This window comes from Lampetra fluviatilis, chromosome 25 (assembly GCF_964198595.1).
Source record: "Lampetra fluviatilis chromosome 25, kcLamFluv1.1, whole genome shotgun sequence".
NCBI lineage: Eukaryota > Metazoa > Chordata > Hyperoartia > Petromyzontiformes > Petromyzontidae > Lampetra > Lampetra fluviatilis.
This window is the reverse complement of record NC_136299.1, coordinates 4,888,855-4,907,619: the sequence shown is the minus strand read 5'-3', so window position 1 is coordinate 4,907,619 and position 18,765 is coordinate 4,888,855. Positions and strand designations below refer to the sequence as shown.

Below are 18,765 nucleotides of genomic sequence, written 5' to 3'. Positions count from 1 at the left end.
CCTCGGCTTCTGCTAACGTCATGACGTCAACACAGTCGCTTCGCGGATTGACGTCATCACGCTCGGTGAACCCCGGAATGCGTGATTACGTCACTGCGCGCCCTGTGAGTCAACGATTACGACCTGATGGCACTCTGGTCGCCTGCGCGCGATCACGTGGTCGCTCAGCTCGGCTCGTGATTGGTGGAGCTCTCCACGCCCCCCTTCCCCCGCCCCACTCTCGCGCTGGGTATAGAGCCAGGCGAGGTACGCGGCGTCTTTAAAATTTAAAGCTGTTCATTGTTAATTTTTAAATAGATTAAAAATTTTACAGCCATGCCGAGCCTCTCGAAGACGGTGGGCAGCAAGAGGGAAGAGCGCGCCGTGGGATACATGAGCCGCTTCGCGCTGGAGCGAGACGAGAGCTCGGACGCCGGCAGCAGCCTCTCCGCTACCGAGGACGATGACGCCTCCTCGGGTAACGTGGCCAGGCGAGGTCGAGGCTTCGGCCTATGCTCGCTTCGGGGTGTGGTGGAATTCGTACGCATTTATCGCGTGGTGTGCGAAACAAGTTCTATATACATACATGACGATAACCCAGTGCCCTTCCGCACGCACTTTTACCAATCCCTCGCGGTTCCGCGATGTAAAAAAAAAATCGACCGACTGTAAGCGAGCTGAATCCATCGCTCCATCTCCGCGGTGGAGGTACTCTTGGACACGCGGTCTATGCACATCCCGCAATTACACCACAATGCCCTGTGTAAGTGTTGCAGGGTAATAACAACAACATGCGATAGGGAGAGGTTACAGTAAAGCCATAATGTACTGTATACTGTACACGTGTTGACCAAAACAACCAGGAATGGGCCCGATCCCGTTAGACTTCGAAAACTGAATAGGGTGAAACCCTGGGTGGTGCTTTTATTCGTGATCACAATGCATAGGAAGGTGTTACAGGCCACTGGGCAGCGTGGTGGTCATCAGAGGGCAGTGCATCCAAATAATTGTTATATTGTACTTCTATGTTCCCCTCTTTCACTAATCCGCACGGACCAGCGTGGCGGAGTCTGGTGAAATATCTCCCATGATCGACACGGCGTGTGGGAGAGTGGGCCTCCGTTAGTGTATTGACAATAAAGGGTGAGGGGATGGAGAGACCTTCACCAAACGAGTCCCGGGCGAGTCGGGACAACACTAATGAATTCCAGGGCAGACACACAGGCAGATAACGCCAAATGCAGATACACAAGGCAGTGGCGTATGCTATTCGAAATGAGAAAAAAACATTTTCCTGGCTGGGTGCCTGCTTGGATTCCTGATTGCCTGGCACAGCCAAGTGTGCATCATAATATTTATTTTTACTGTAGAAATCCGATGATCTATAAAGCTCTTTTTCACAGATGTCCATTGGGGGTAAGGCCAACGTTATACCTACACGGTGGTGGTGATGTCACCGCGCGGATTTGTGTAATAACGTTGCCTCCACATCCCACAGCGTAAAATTTGCGGAATACACTATAACACTATCAAATCATATCAGACTGTTCCAAAAGCGTTTAGATAGCTGGAACAATGAGGGACGGACAGACGGTTACGTACAAAATATGTGCAGGCTACCAAATTTAGCTTTTGAGTAAAATGCCATTGTTTATAATAATATAATAGGTCCTCAGTTGACTTTTTTTCGAAATGCTGAACATTACCTACTATAATCACCCAGAAATGACTGTCCATCCCGAGCGTGACGTCACTCCACATGAGGCCCACCCCCCCGCGTGACGTCACTTTACATGAGGTCCACCCCCCTCATTAATATTCATGAGTGGGTAGATTTTTACACCAACACAGTAAGGTCGAGCTGAATTTAAAAAAATACGCAAAGTCGCTTCAAATATGATGTTTCTTTACGGAAAGTGACTGTAAAAATAAATATACGTAGCACAGTGCTACATCCGTGCGTGACGTCACTGCAAAAGAGCCCTCTCCCTTCATTAATATTCATGTCTGCGTGGAAATTTACACTAACGCACAAGAAGGTCGCGCACTCCACATGCTGCACCCCTCCACAATAACCATGAGGGGCTGACGTCACTTCACATGCTGCACCCCTCCACAATAACAATTCGAAGGTGACGTCACTCCACATGGGGCAACCCCCCCCCCCCTCATTAATAATCATGAGCTGAACAATTTTTAAACATGATGCAAACGTTACCAAAAGAGCCAAGAATATGAATTCCTGCAGTCACGAAAGTTTTAAGTCAAACATTTTCAATTGACCATTTCAGATTTACTGCAATATACACTCGTCCTTGGACGGGCAAAAACGCTAGTACTTTATTGTTTAAGTAAAACACGTTCCTTTGAAAACAAATCGAATATTTAACGTTTCCATGTATTAATGTTCATTCTTGTGTGTGCCGTGTGCAGAGCTTGATGAGACTGATTGTGAAAGGAGAAGGATGGAGTGTCTGGACGAGATGTCTGATTTGGAGCAACAATTTATGGACATCAGAGACCAGTATGTGTAGTCCCATACTCATGAATGACTCGTATAATCTCGTGCACTACAGGTCTAATTTTATTTTTGTGTGCACTCTAAAGTTACGCTCACTGACATTGAGAATGCTTAATTTATAGTGATGCAACAAGGCCGTTTTGTTTTCTCTACAACATTACATATACATATTTTTGAAAAATACAGGCTTTGGTATTTGCCACCATCTGTTCGAGGGTTATCATTTGAAACTATCCTCGTTTGTATGAACCATTTTATTGGAGGGGTTCAATCATCATTGGCAAAGTATAATAACCATTGGAGAATTTTGTCACGTGCTCCCATTATTGACTGGCATCTGCCACAGGAATGTAGAATTTCCATGACTGGCCACCAGCAGATATGAGCGAAATAATCATGGGAGAAAGTGAGCTGCTCAATTCAGTCCTGAAGAAGCTGCCAGCCACATTAAGCGACACACAAATAACACTGCGGTTCAACCCGTTAACATGTCGGAGAGCTATAAAATACTGAAGTTTGGAACTTGGGGGCCCACACCATTTAGGTTTTGTCTAATATTAACGTATCTTGGACTTGTTGTAGGCTTTACCGTGAGCGCCTCAACCAGGTGGACAGCAAACTGGAAGAGGTGACGGCAGAGAGGGGGCCAGAGTACATGGAGCCCCTCAATGCCCTGAGACGAAACATGGAGATCCGTACAGAGGTGGCAGGTATTCATCATCATGAAATCATCTTCAACATCAGCATCTTCATCAGAATCAGCATCTTCATCACTGTCCGCATCTTCATCACAATCATCATGAAATCATCTTCATCATCAGCATCTTCATCACAATCAGCATCTTCATCACCGTCCGCATCTTCATCACAATCATCATGAAATCATCTTCATCAGCATCTTCATCACAATCAACATCTTCATCACAATCAGCATCTTCATCACCGTCCGTATCTTCATCACAATCATGAAATCATCTTCATCAGCATCTTCATCACAATCAACATCTTCATCACAATCAGCATCTTCATCGCCGTCCGCATCTTCATCACCACCAGCATCTTGGACATTGTCTACCTAGAAATATTGAACTTGCACCTAAAAGTAACATGAACAAACCATGTTAGCTGAATATACATTGTTGCCTCTACGGAAGAAAATAATAGACACCTTTACGCATAGCAATTACGTTTGTGAGCGGCTGTATAGGTTGCGTATTGATTCAGGTGGCAGTGAGTGACCACGTGGTGAATAGCCAACGAACTTTCTTAAGTAATATTTAACACTGATTGATCATGATTGTAATGGGTAGTTCATAAGTGTATACGGTATGCAGTATAAACATAAATGCTGCATTAAGGTAAATGCCATGCCCTGAAATTGCTTTTTCACGTGTGTAGACAACTGACGTTGCGTATAATGTCGTACATGCTCAATTATTTTTATATTACCATCGCTGAATGTAGTAACAAACAGACCACAGACCTGATAGGCAATGTTTATAAAAAAAAATGTATCGCCTTAGACTTTACATTTTAAACTTGGTTGTTTTATGACAGTTAATGTTTTCTTCTTGTGTACTGCAGTACATTGCAATCACCGTGTCAATAATGTGTACACTCTTAGTTCTTTCGGTAAAGTCACGTAGGTAAAAAATGAAATTAAAATTAATAAAAATAAAATAATAAAATCACGACGTTTCGGAGGCAACACAAGTCTCCGTCATCAGGTGCCTCCATCCATCCAACACCTGATGCAGCAAATCTGGCTGTGACGGTCCCACCTGATGACGGAGACTTGTGTTGCCTCCGAAACGTCGTGATTTTATTATTTTATTTTTATTAATTTTAATTTCATTTTTTACCTACGTGACTTTACCGAAAGAACTAAGAGTATGAATCCTTGCAGTCACTAAAGCTTCAAATCTAGAATCAATAATGTGTGTTTATGGGAAAAGGCTCCCACTCGCTTGCCCCCAGCTACAGCTTGGGCTGTCCGTACTCGTTGTTTAATTTGTCTTGTAATGCCTGAGCCAAACCAACCTCTTACAGTCACATTTTTCAACCAGATATTTGTACAAGATGCTTCACCCACTGAAGTGTTTTTCTTTTCTTTTTTCACACAGGCGTCTACAGAGAATTGTGCCTCATTGGTGTAAAAAACAAGCATGAGTGTGAGAAGCAGGCAGCCATGCAAAACCTGCAGGTGTGTGCGTCTCTGAGTAACAGCAGTGCTGTGTTGTGTGTTTTAAGCTGATCTGCTTGTTTAAAACCTCTCGGGGGGGGTGGGTGGGGGGGGTCCTTGGGTCTATTTTCTCATTGTTTGTCAAGGCAACCGAAGGATTGAGAGCTGGTTTTAGAAGTAAAAGAACACATCCAGCAGAAGCTTTACAAAATAGCATACACTGAATTAAAAGTGGAGGTATTAAATATTACTTTGGCATCACCATTTAGTTTGTCACGGAAATGTCCAAAACCCTTTAGTTGTTAGAAAACAAAAGTTATTTTATTTAGTCACGTGGTTGTTTGGCTCGCTGTAGAACACATTGAGACGAATATTTAATTTTCGGTAACCTCTCCTGGCAGAATGAAAAGGTACTTGTGTTTGAAGCTCTGCGCGGGGATCTTGAAGAAAGAATCCGCCGTCTGGAGGAGGATCGATGCAATGCAGACATCACATCTGGTTTGCAAATCTTTAACATGAATTCACAAACATTACTTTACATTGATGTGGTCCCATTCATAAAAGTTTATGAGATCAACCCCCACCCCTCTGTTTGCCTCCATCCATCCAACAGTATAAATGGGTACACCAGTTAATCGATTGGCAGGCTACGTGTGGTGTGGTAAAGTGACGTATCTCTACTTACTCTCTCAGAGGAGCTCTCTAGTGGAGGCACTTTCGTGAGTATTCTTGTGAGCAAGGGATTGTATGTCTGCAACCTTGCCTTTACCCTACCGTATGGGTGATTAAACGTAAATATCATGGACCATATGTAATCAAGTAATATATTGTTTGATGGGAAAATACAGCCATCATCACAGCTGATTCAATTATAGATGAAGGTGTGATTACCACGTCCATATTCAAGGGGTGGTATTAGCACGACAAGAAGATTATGTACTCTTTGTAATAGAACATACGACCTCACCTCGCATGTTAATTTTGTTTGCAGAACAATGGGGTGACGACGCGCCCTCCAAGTGGAACAAACGAAAGTCCGATGTCTTTGGTGCTGCGAAACGAAAGAAGCCCGTGACTGTCGCAAATATCCTTTGTGTTGAACGTTTGCATCATGTTTATCACATGCACGACTTACCAGCAACATTTAACGAACGTACTTTTGTGCAAAATTTGTTTATTTAGTAATATGTTTTGATTTTGGAAAGGTTTGCTGCTAATATGTAACTTCATATTCCCATATAAAAACTGTTGATTAAAAAATATATATTATCAGTCCCCATGGTGTAAAGTACAGGCTGCAACTCTGATGTACTATGAAGAAGGGTCAGTGCCTAAAACGTCACCTATTATACTTTGCCTTGTAAGGCCACAGTATTATTCATGAATCTGTTGAGTATTTTGTTACATGTACTAGTCACCGTTGCTCTGTTTGAGGAATATGCATAGTCTGTCCAGGGTTGTCTAAACTTGGATTAGAAGCTTAGTTGCCTCTGCATCCAATGGTGGAAATGGGAACACCGGTTAGTCGAAAGATTGTGGAGTAAAGTGATGTCGCGCTACCATGGAAGAGTAGGCCTCTTATCCTCTTAGAGGAGCTCTAGTGTAGGAACTTTTGCTAGTAGTAGTCTGAGCAGGAGATTGCAGGAATGCAACCTTGCCATTACCCTGCCTTTATAGGTAACAGTTAACTAACATGAATTAACTTATTGTTTGAAGTTAATCAGGAGTAGAATATATATTTTTTATAACGTTATTAAAACTCAACTAATTTGTCCCCATGGTCAAACTAATAATGGGACAGAACTACATTTGTTTTATAGGCTTGAGCCAGTGTTGAGAATTCCACTTTACTTTAGTGGAGGCCAGTCTCCATAAAAAAGTACTGTTAACTTTCATTCACCTAAAATGGATGATCAGTCCCTGACAAGGTTTTCAATTTGAAACATTCTAGTTGCAAGTAGGGCCTTTGATCCACAGCACAGCACTGTCTGGTAGACTTAACACTTTGCTGAATAAACCCATAATGCAATCATGACATTATTTTCAAAAGTGCATGTGAGAAATAAAAATTGTTGAAGCTCTTTCCAAATGGCCACTTAAGGGTTGAAGTTAATATTGGCACCATTCGATAAAAAGGCCAAAGTTTAATTGAAATAATATAATCAACGAATAGGCAGATTAGTCAGTTTGTGAACGCTATGCTAAATTAGAACTGAAGCTAAAATTCAGAATATGTAGACTAAATTGCGGCAAAAATTAACGGCCATCATAGTTGACTAGATTTACTTAACAGATTTAATCATTTCAATGCAAAGTAAAATGCCACTACTTTCAGTTTCAAGGTGAAAAATGCATTTTAATGAATTTTATTTAAAGACAATGGACCAGTGTTAGCCAGCAATTCACTATTGTGCTACCAGTCTTACAATTTACATTCATAGTTTCTAAATGCAACTGAAAGTAGAGGTCACGTATTACAATAATTCATAACCATTTGTTTTGCATAACTACAATTAGTCTAAATATATGCCCATTTAAAAACTGGTCATAGAAAATTAACAAAAATGTCATACTAATCAGGCCCCATGGAGTTAAGAGCAGTCTCTAGTCATTATTAACTCTATCTATTTGGCCTCGGTTCATGTGCAACGAAGCAGGTACATTGCCTGAAACGTCAACATTTTATTTTCTTATATAAAGCCACTGCGGTCGACGAGCGTGGGTTTCATGTACAATTAAGTAGTATCTCGTCGTGAGGGTTGTTAGGTTTTATTGAGTTGTAATCCTATTCGAAGGCATGTCATAATATACATGACTGATAATGGTAGTCGGTCCGAGCACAGAGTCGTTACAAGATTATTTTCTCAAGGCCAGCGCCACAGCAAATGTTTTTGTTTCCCCTTAATCACTTTGCACGCCCGTACATTGTCTACATGCTGAAGGAGGTGGATATACTGGAAGACTGGACTGCAATCAAAAAGGCAAGCCGTATTGCATTTTCATAAATATTGTTCACAGGAGTAGTATAGCTCACTCCCGAGTGCATTGATCTTCTAAGATACCAGCTGGCGGGGTGGTATCACGTGAGAACTGGTTGTCACTGTGACCGGCTCTGATGTCTGGCAGTGATTCAAATCAATGACAGTAATTTCTGCAAGGAAGTTGCAGAGTACGTTGTTTGTAAATTGGACGTCTATCTACAATAGTAAACCATTGTTTTACTTGTTTTGTAATACACTGATTGCGTGTAAATGGCCTACAATTTTGAAAAAAAATCTTGCGTAATGGCAGGCACTGTGTCTCTGTCAATCGACCGTGATAGGTCCACATTTGATGACAAAGAATATCTTGCTGTTAAGACAATCATTCGAAGAATTGTAATTTAGAATCTACTTTTAAGAAGTATAAATCAACCAATCTGTCGGCACCCATCCCGAGTGCCGCTGCTGCTCTCTCCTACCCCTCGCTGGGAGACGTAAATAACAAATGTCTCTTACCTTGTAGCTATACGCAACCAAAGCCCCCCTCAACCCAGTGTATTGTCAAGAGAATATAAGCTGCATATGTCGAACATGAACAGAAGTGTATAGTTTTTTGTGCAAGACCTGACATATTTGTATAACCTGTTTCTCTCCCCACAAATAATCACTGATCTTCAGTTGCTTGTTACACATTTGCATTGACAGATGTAACAACACACACAAGGTGTGCTGCTCACAAACAGCAGGAAGGCACGACTCGCATCATGCCATGCATGACCTCCACATTGCATGTCCAATGCTCTAGGCCTTGCCCAAGCCACTTGCTCGGCAGAGCTGAACGCGTGGCCGTATGATTGTTTCACGGTTGTTGGCGATGGGTTTTCTCGTCATTTACACGACGCGTTGGATTTGAATTTGTGTTGACAGTGCTACAACAACCACTACCCGCACTGGAGGGGCATTGGTCAAGAGAACAGGTGGAACCAAGACTGAGCAACTTTGAAGGACTTCAAGAAAGGATGTTCCTTCCCCGATTACTGGGCATGCTGGGATGCTATATTACGTTGAGTGTGTGTTTTTGACATGGGGGTGGGGGGCGAAACAATCGCGTTGATTTGTGTGCCTGCCAGAAAAACTAAGTGTTTGGCATGTGCTGTATTAGGAGGGCTCCCCCCCCCCACTCCTCTCACTGATCATAACCCATTGTATAGGCATGCGGGTTCTATTAATGGCGATATGCTGTGCATTTTGTGCCATGTGCTGTTCATTCACAAGAGCTGTGCACTGCACATGTTGGAGGGTGCGGTTGCTCACTTGTTTTCCCACGGGAGACTTTCCCTGTATGAGAATCTGTTTTATTAGTGAGCTGTAAGTACGGTTGTATTTCTTTTGCCTGCAGCACACGGGTCAATATTTTTACGCGTTCATTCAATGTAGTTGCTATGTTCGTAAGTGTTGAAAATGGTGCTGAGTTGTGCATTTCCCAACATTTTGAAGCCCTTTAAAGACATTTCAGGAAAAGGAAATTAATCCATTGCATTATGCCCTTGTAAATTTTGGTAAGGACCAACACACCAGTAGGTTTAGTAAACTAATGTCAAGTAAGGCTGAGGTTGCAGTAGAACTTTTTCACCTGAAACCAATTGAGGTCAACACGTGAAACTTAATGGCATAAATAACTACTTTGAATTTGGTAGGAAATTATGCTTACATTATTGATTTTGTGATTCATGTATGGATGTGCAGTGTTTTGCGTGTGTAAATAGCCATTTTGACATTGGTATATTCATTCACGTGTAGTATAAACATTTTTATGCAATGCAGTTTTAAAAAAAAGAAGTGTTTTTTTTTCAACTATCGAAGTAATGTTGAGAATTTATTTTCACAGCTAAGTCAGCTTTGTTTAGGAATCACCTGATTGGATTATATTGAGATATATATATGCAGCCATTGTGAGCATTTGTGTTGCAGTTACATTTTTTTGGTGCATCGTTGAGATTTTGCGTTCAAACCTGACCGACGATTATGATCCGAAGTGTGGCCGATTGATTATCTCAGCTGGTCACGAATGACAGCATGCCAAAAAAAACCCCGTGACATTACATTTGAGCGTTCGTTTAAATTGGATGAATTCCCTCTCCTTAGAGTCGGACATTTCATTTTACTTGGCATGCGATGAGCACTCGTTGCAAATCATTTAAAAGGTGTGCCTCTCGTGCGGATAAGAAGTAGTTCTTGAACATTTTTCAGGGCCATTCTATGAATTAAACATGGCAATATCGTCTCGTAACAATGCCGATACCGCAATTGGATTGTTACTGTGGGTAAAAAGCAAACAATTGCAATAAACTTTTATTTAAAACTAATAAAATAGTAAAACGAGTAGAGAGCAGCCGTTTTGAAGCAAGACGAATATAATAAATAGAAATAATTACATTTGACAAGATGAAATAGAGCTGATCTTGTTAAAAAAAGTTGTCACCAGTGTTGCCCTGCTCGTACAAACGATGGTGCTCATTCCTGTCCTTTGGGCCCGCGGGAAATTCCACATTTCCAATGCATGACTCAGTATCTTGGAGAACACCCACCATGGGAATGATAACACGGTTATGTATTCTATCATAATATAAAAAGGGCGATATATTCACGAAAAAAGTCCATGGCTATGACATTGGCTTGTGTTAATTTAAAACCGAAACAAAAGTCTTGTCAAACTGCATTGAAATCATAGCCTCATCGTCCTTTTGAATGACCCAAGTAACTAGTTTCAAACGTAATTTTTTTTTAAGTATGGGTTGTAATACTGACAAATGGATTAACCTTGAAAGTGAAAATGAGCAAAGCTATTTTTATAAATTGCGTGGCCATTTTGTGTAACCGTTTAGCAAATGTTTTCTTCCCCCTTTCTTTTAAGCGGGAATAGCTTGTGACCCCGTGTGTGTGCACCGTGTGTATTATCTCGTACGTAATATTAGTGTCTGTTTACAGTCGCCAGCAATGGCACGAACGTGTGCAATATGACGGGCCCGGCGAAGTGTATTTAATGAGGAGTTGGTGGTGATGGTGAACTCCATCTTGGAAAGAGAAGTGATCCGATCAAATAAGTTCGTCATGTAATCTGTTGAACTGTTTATACCGTATTTGAATAATGGGATATGAGTATAGAGTGTACCGTAATACATTTCATTAGTTGGTAGACGATTTTGCTTTGAGTCACGTCAAGTATAGTTAGATTGTGAGTGTACGTCACATATAACACGATGTAACACAGTTTTGTTCCTGGGTACTAATTCTTATTTTTTATTACGTATGCCTAAAAAGTATATAAAATGTTATTATTCCCCACTAACTTTGCTTTTGTGACCAGGACTTTACGTGAACGAAAGACACAAATTCGCCCGTTTTCTCATTGAAAATAGGTAAATTTCAAAATATCACTGTCCTGGTCACAAGCAAAGTTTGTGGGGAATAATAGCCATGTTCTGCACTTTTGAGGCATACGCAATTAGGAAATAACACTACCCAAGAACAAAAACAAATGTTACACAGCGTATAATTACCGCATTAAGTTTACAAATCAATAAAGTAGTGACGAAGAAATGCTGACCTCCCAAGTTAGGAGGTGGCTGATGTGTAATTGGCCACGGGAAGAGGACCAGGTTGGCTAGTGATGGCGTGAGCCCCGCAATTGTGGTGCAGAGGGAGTGGTTGCGCTGGTGCTACTTTACCAGGAGACGTTACTTATTGGCCTTTTCCATCACTCGATGAATTGCCGTGGGTTCGGGGCAGAGGTCGCAAACGGATTTTGATTCCTTACCCGTACCCGGCCGCACCAGGGTCGCAAACGGGTACCCGTACCTGGCCGTACCCGTACCCTACCCGTATCCGGCCGGGTACGGGTAGGGTACAGGTATCGGGTACCTGATTGCGACCTCTGGGATGAAGCCATGTTGCAGGCACGGGTGGGTTGATTCTAGGAACTTGAATTGTGAGAAGAGACAAGACGTTGGGAAATGAGTGACAAACGGTTACTCACCAGTGACTCACGGCCTACCCGTACCCGGCCGCACCAGGGTCGCAAATGGGTACCCGTACCCGGCCGGGTACGGGTAGCCGGGTATCGGGTAGGGTACGGGTATCGGGTACCCGGTTGCGACCTCTGGTTTGGGGTGACAATTCGTTTCGCTCACTGCCGCGCACATTTTTGTTGTTAGTATCTCGGTTGTGCTTTGCAGCCCCCTGCCGCTTGTTTTCACTTCGTTGTACCCCGCTGTGCGTGCTGTTTCGACGCAGTGCTCGGATGTTCCTCTCCATGTGGCTTGGGGAGCAATTCCGGAAGCTCCCAGCCACGTGGAGCAATAACGTCAAGACGGTCCCAACAACAACAGCACGCGCGCTACAAACGAAACCCGTGTGGTGTGCGTCGACTCTGTAATGCTTCAGATTTCCACCAATCGAGTCGCGTGCATGAATTGAAAATAGTGCTTTCTTGCACACTGGCACGGAGTGCAGTGGGTAGTTGAAGAACGCTTTGTTAATTGGTGAATTGTTAAGCGCAAAGCCTCGTTATTTGGCTGGACGGAGATGGTGGTACAATGTTACGAGGCTGTTTAAATTACATACAAGGGAGAGGTGGTGGGCGCAACAAGTGTGTACACGTGCAGCCGTTTTGTATGGGGACCTCCCCGAGCCGCGTGGGCCACGGGGGTTATTCGACCATACGTCCAACGCTGTGTCGGTGCAGGTTGGTTAAGGCAGGGCTCCTATACGCGGGATCATATAAAGGACGGTACAACAATGGGAATGTCCTGCGATGCTGCTGCTGCGAACATGCTTTGTCGGCCATGCACGCCGCTCGACGAGCACCGCTTGGCTTTCTCAGAGCTGACGAGATCCGGCGCATGCCGGGCGATTTGGTGATGTGCTCCAAATGTCGTGCGCGTAGAGCGGTGGTTGTCACCCGAGAGGGGGGGGGGCACGTGGCAATGTCCCGCGGGGTTACGCGAGTTGGCTTATAAATTCGTGAAATTGTGTCGTGAGAGTCGTTGGTGAGCAATTTTGTATGACTGCCAATGTAAAATAACTATGATAAAATGTAAATCCAGATGGTACCCTGGAACGATATGAAAGACAGTTGAACACGCAGTAGGAGTAGGCTTTCGCGACCAATATCCATAATAGAGGTTTTTGGGTTAAATCGCGTAAGTCTATAAATGTGTCGTTAAACCCGCCACCACCCGACACAGCCAACTAGGTAAGGGTTGTCACGTCAACAGAATGTGGCCAATTGGTCACTAGTACAGCTCATTGATCGTAAACAATGCGGTGTCCAAGAGTAATCAGCAAGCGTGAACAAGCTACGTCGTACATGCAGAGTCTCGTTGAATTCGCTTTTATTCGCTTTTATTCGCTTGCAGTTACTCATTATAGACGACTAGGTTACAATAGTGATACTCTTAGGTTTTTTTCGGTAAAGTCACGTTGGTAAAAATATATTTAAAAAATTATAGAAATAATATTAATAAAATAAGTTGTTGATTTATTATTTTATTTCTATTATTCTATTATTTTTATTATATATTTTTTGATTATTTATTTTTGCCTACGTGACTTTACCGAAAAAAAACCTAAGAGTATGAATCCTTGCAGTCACGAAAGCTTCAAATCTAGAATACAATATTGATGCTTATTATTCATACAATTATTGCTCAAGACCATGTTGAGTCACGGGGGGGTGGGGTGGTGGGTGCTCCTCGGTTGAAACAACATTCAACAAGGGTATGGTACAGTAACCAAAAAAAGTTTGAGAACCACGGTGTCGAAGGCGTGAGAATCAGCACTCGTGACAGGAGAGCACGATCGGTGTCAGAGTGGTCACGCCAAAATACTGGAGTCGGTGCGTTAACCACTGCCCTCCCCCCCACCACCTGGTTAAGAACTGAGTTTTTATTAAAATCGTGTTTCAATTGCTCGCCTGATCTCACAAGAAGTGGTTGGTAATTGAGTTCCCCACTCGGCACTTACTGTGCACAAAAAGGTGACAATGGCCCTGGTGTTACGAGTCAAGGTATTTTTTTTGGCCAGGAATACTAAAATCTATTCTGTTTAGAATTCATTTGACGTCCCTTTTCCAGGGCGCTTCGCAACACAAACCGACAACCGCACACACAGGGGAGCAACAGGTGAGGTGGTGGAGCCGGCTGTTAGTGAGGGAGGTGATGGAGGGACAGGGGCTGGGACAGCAGCGGATGTTGCAGGGGTAGTGAAGCAGGGACGACGGTGGAGTGTGGTGGATAGGTGCAATGTGAATGAGAGGCAGCGTGGTACGGGGCACGTGCGTAGAGTGATGAGAAAGATCGATGCTATGGCTGGGCATGGATGAGGGTAGGTGAAGGTTGGTAGGGGCAGAGGTCTGGTGGCCGGACATTTGGGCTGATTGAGGGGCACAGTGGAGGGCCGGATGAAAGATATGTGCACACAGAGCGAGACGTGGGAGTCAGGAAATAGTTGGAGAGTGTTGCTTTGCAAGGGACACACGTGGGTGACTCCACGGTTGACACCTGGGTTATGGCAAGAGCAAACTCAAGAGTAACGACGCACTGCACACAATATCAGAATATTCCATCAGACTGGAGGAATCCGATGAGTTGTGAAGCTCTTTTGCACAATGTCCAGTAGGGCCGGCTCAGAAAATTTACAACAACAATGCAAAAACCGGTAAGAGTGCAAAGTATGGGAAAGGTAAGCAAGTCACTAAACATAAATACATCCTGAACGAGAGTGCCGCTGTACTTTTTGCGATACCACAATCACGGCAGCGTTAAAGTATCGGCACACCTGGGTACTACGAACATTTAATCATTGAACAGCCTGTAGAAGTGTCGTGATGTCAAGCATCTGCGGTCTTTCGGTAAAGTCACATAGAAGGGAAATAAAAATAAAACAATTATCAAGAACATGTTCTTGCCGTGGTTTTCACACCTGATGAAGATTGCTTGTGTTGCAATCGAAACGTCGTGAGAATTGTATTGTTTTACTTTTATTATTTCCCTTCTACGTGACTTTACCGAAAGAACCAAGAATATGAATCCCTGCGGTCACGAAAGCTTTAAATCCAAATTCATCTGCGGTCTGTTTATATAACCGTATAAAAAAAACAGTTAACATTAATACATACAAAAAAGTAATATAAGCCAAAACTATACGTGAAGAGATGTGGTGCTTTAGATCTTTAACATCTATCGTGACTTTGCTGCTAAGTGGAGAGCGTTACAAAGTGTGTACAGCGTTGTGGAAAATGCGAGCGATTTGCATAGAACTTGGGACAGGGTCTTTTGATTGATGTCTGAACCGAATAAAGGTTTAATAGAATTGGTGTGAAGAAGGCATAGCCTGCTGACGAGTTTGCCAGGGTGTGGTTCTGGCTTGCCTTGTAAAATGCGTGCACGAGTGATGGGATGTGGCCCACATGCTGGCTGGTGTCTTGATTTGAAAGTGTCTGTGTTGATGGAAACAAGTGTTTTATTGCGTTAGTGTGGGCCATGGTACAACAGTGCGGTATTTATTTTTAATGCAAACGAAAGCGCAGATGATGTTTGTTTCTAAATGTTTGATCAAATCCAGAGTCGTCCTTGTCATGGTGTTTCATCAGGGTGAAGATCTGCGAACTCTGCGAGATGGTGTCTTGCAGGACCATGCGAGATCTCTTCGGGAGAAGCCTTCATCCAGCTGTGGATGATGACAATGTAATCGTTGAAATAAAAATGTTTTGTCGTTAAACCCTTTTGATTAGCCAGGCTCCTGCAGGAGTATTTTGCATTTGGTTATTATTGATTGCACATTGTCGAGTGTACTTTTTTTAAGACACATGCTAATAACAATAATGATAAAATAATAAATAATTTACGACCGTTTGTCAATCCACAGCTGAATGTCGTGTGGGTCATGGGTGTTTTTTGACCATAGTTTAACATGCTGGTCAGTGTGCAGGTGGTCGATTGGTTGGTGGGGAGTGGCGATTAGCGTGCTGCGCAACAAACCTGATGACCCGAGTTCGATTCCTGTTCACGGCCAACACCAGTACGATTACCTGAATCAGTTCTGGGCCTGCCCTATATCGACTCGGCCTCAAATGAATACCTCGTGCGCTTTGTAAAAACATCGCCATTGGGGAGACCAAGGCGGTCGGGCGTAGTGCTGGCCACCCACCCCTCGTGTGCCGTGCCGGCCTTCATATGTGATCGCCAACAGGACTTGCCCCAAGTCTGTTAGGCTATACGGGGGATCTTTGTCTTTGGTAGATTGTATTACATTCCCAGCGTCGTAGAGTGGCTCATGTGAGAGATACTCCAGGTTTATGCATCGTCATTGGAATATTCTCGATTTAGGAAATCTCTAAATGCCACTGCATCTCAAGATGTTGTACAAGGATCGTTGGGGGTGAGAAGGGGGTTATTGGGGAAATACTTTTGGTAATCGGGAAAGACTGGACAGATATAGATGAGTGACACGGGAAGGAACCTACGGCCATTAAATTGACTGTATTGCAACAGGGAATTACAATTTCCTGGCTCGGCTGAACATTCACCTTGACGTTTTAAAGGCTATCCACGTGGATACAGTGCCAATTAGCATCGGTTTTATGGTTGTGTCGAAGTAAATGATTGCCAAGAAAGGCGAATGATACATTTGCAATCCTGAATAATTGACGGTGCAAACCGCAGAACAGATTCGTGTGCAACACTTCGGAAGGGAGCCATCGCCGAGCGTGACATTTACTGAGTGGCAAAAGTGTACAATTTGTTTTACAATTTTAATGAGTAATATATACAAAAATACACATGGATTTGTTATGACGTGCCAAATAAAACGTGTTTTTTTTGCAAATTTGATTTTAAACTTTGCATTGCTTGTGCAGGTAGCTTCTTGCTGTTAGTCGTGGAAATCTGGCTCGTGCTGGGTTTTGACAAGTGCTGAATGTGGAGCTGCTGTACCGTCAGGCTTCCACATTCTTGCCCCGTCGTCCTCGAATCTTTGCCATTCGGCGATGTCTAAATACGAATACTTTTTGTTATTCCGTAATCGCGTCGGGTTTTAGTGCACTCGGTGTGTTTGTTGAGTGCTCGTCTTTCACTCGCGTTTCATTTCAATATCGTGTTCCACATTTCTCACTTGGGCTGTCATGTGTAGGTGTAAATCACGGAAGCGTAATCCTCACAGTTGAATTAAGGACGTGTCTAAGGATCGATTTGAAGTGAAGGAAGGTTTTTTTTCACTCGTAGTTGATTGCATGCCCCACTGCTGGAGGTCCAGAATTGCCCGACTCCAGAGTGTGGGGTGGGAGAAGGCCTTTCACGCGACTGATTTTTTTGTTTAATATCACCAAACACATCACGCTGCTCTCACTGGAAACACTTGAAGTCGTGCGGTGTGGATTGAGTGAGAACGTAGAGAAAATGTGGATCGTTTTCAGTCATTTCAACAAACTTTGCTTGTCGGTGTTCGTGCACGAGCCTTGTGTTTTACGCCTTAGAAAGTGTATTTTTGTCTTTCTTTCAAATACCTTTGCGCACCTCGTCCACTGAATGGTACAAGTCCCAGGTCCATCCTTGTAACTCCTACAACACATTCCTGCGGAGGGAGCTGGTAGGAACGTTGGGTTGCTCGGTCAATGGCCAGGGTCAACGGCGGCGTGGTGTATTCCGCAAATATGCCCGACTGTGAAGGCGGCCACAAGCCAGCGTGAGTAGGTTAAACGTTGAGTTTTATAAGGGCACCACGGGGTGACCAGCCCCTCCCTACCCAGCCCCACCCCTCCCACCCCCCACCCAGCCCCACCCTCCCCACCCAGCCCCTCAAAACCCTACCCACCCCACCCAGCCCCTCCATCCCCACCCTACACGACGGACACAATCCCCTGTGGGCTGGTGTAACCAGGAGGTTCCTACCAGTATTATGTATGCCCTACTCTGGTTAGAAGTTTGCATGGAGGTAATGTATACCAATGTGTGTGCGTGTGACATGATTTTGCTAGAAGAAAAACAATAACAACTGTTAAACTCCTGCGCTGTATTTTTTTTGTTACAAAAATGTACCTGTGTTTGTTTTAACTTACAATTGCTTCAAAGGATTTTAGCTTTTTTTCTGAACATTAAAGCCATGGAATTGTTTCCCCCCTACCCCTACCAGCTCATTAGAACCATTGCATGTTGACATTACACATCCCGGGCACAAGGTACACACACGTGCAAGACGGGTGCCTATGGGCACACGTGTTTTGAATGGAGTGGCGTTGTTGATTGCGCAAGTTTCTATCGGTGGACATGTTTACGAAAACACAAAAAGTGTACCTTGACAACTTGTTAACATTTGGTGTTTTAAGTCGAGGAGCCTTGGTATGCATTTTTACTGTGTTCACCTCATATGATCCACTGTACTTGCAGCCAGTGACTAGTTATTGATATTGCCTTTGTGTGCGCGTGTGTGTGTTTTATATTACCTTGTGCATTTGAAGCCAAATAAAGATTAACAACAACAACAAAAATAGCATTTCTGGCAGTGCCTTGTTTAATTGTCGTGTCATTCCGTCTTGATGAGGGTTAATGTTACGTAACAATAATGTTACGCCATTGACCTGAATGCCTGCATGCTTTGTTGTTTTAATAAAGTCTACGCTCAATTGCGTCTTCTTCTTCTTTGGAAGTCCCAATTGTGCGTGAGCATTGGAGCTACGCAAATTCTTCCCAACACGCGTCTGTCTTTGGAAGTATTCCACGCGGGGTTTAGTTTTAGTTTCGTGTTTTTAGCTGCGGCTCGCTCCTCTCGCTGTACCCGGTTTTGGCTTTCTTTCTGCGCTTGCCGGCGAGGATCGAGATTCACAACACCAACCCCGAACGCTTCTCCTGAACTTTGTGCGAGCTTGAGCTGTAGGGATTCCAATGAGTATCTTTTTATTATTACACGCTTTCATTTAACTCACTCTGTTGTTGTTGTCGTTGTCGTATCCTTAAATATTGTAACTAAATTTTTACCCACTGCAAACTTGGTATACTTATGTCATACTGATGACAATACTATATTCTATAAAGAAAAAAATAAACATG

General features: G+C 43.4%; 1 protein-coding gene across 2 annotated transcripts; it reads left to right on the top strand.

The window, feature by feature from the left end:
• Window positions 1–191: 191 nt before the first annotated feature.
• On the top strand, window positions 192–18,206 carry LOC144941674 (breast cancer metastasis-suppressor 1-like protein). Of its 2 annotated transcripts, none has more exons than XM_078868037.1 (8): window positions 192–457; window positions 2,413–2,503; window positions 3,083–3,210; window positions 4,624–4,703; window positions 5,084–5,180; window positions 5,674–5,766; window positions 7,599–7,663; window positions 8,591–18,206. In XM_078868037.1, the coding sequence occupies exons 1-8, from the start codon at window positions 316–318 to the stop codon at window positions 8,654–8,656; spliced, it is 762 nt and encodes a 253-aa protein (XP_078724163.1). In that variant the 5' UTR covers window positions 192–315; the 3' UTR covers window positions 8,657–18,206. The 2 variants fall into 2 exon arrangements, with proteins under 2 accessions (XP_078724163.1, XP_078724162.1); XM_078868036.1 differs by having other exon boundaries at window positions 3,080–3,210.
• The last annotated feature ends 559 nt before the right edge of the window (window positions 18,207–18,765 follow it).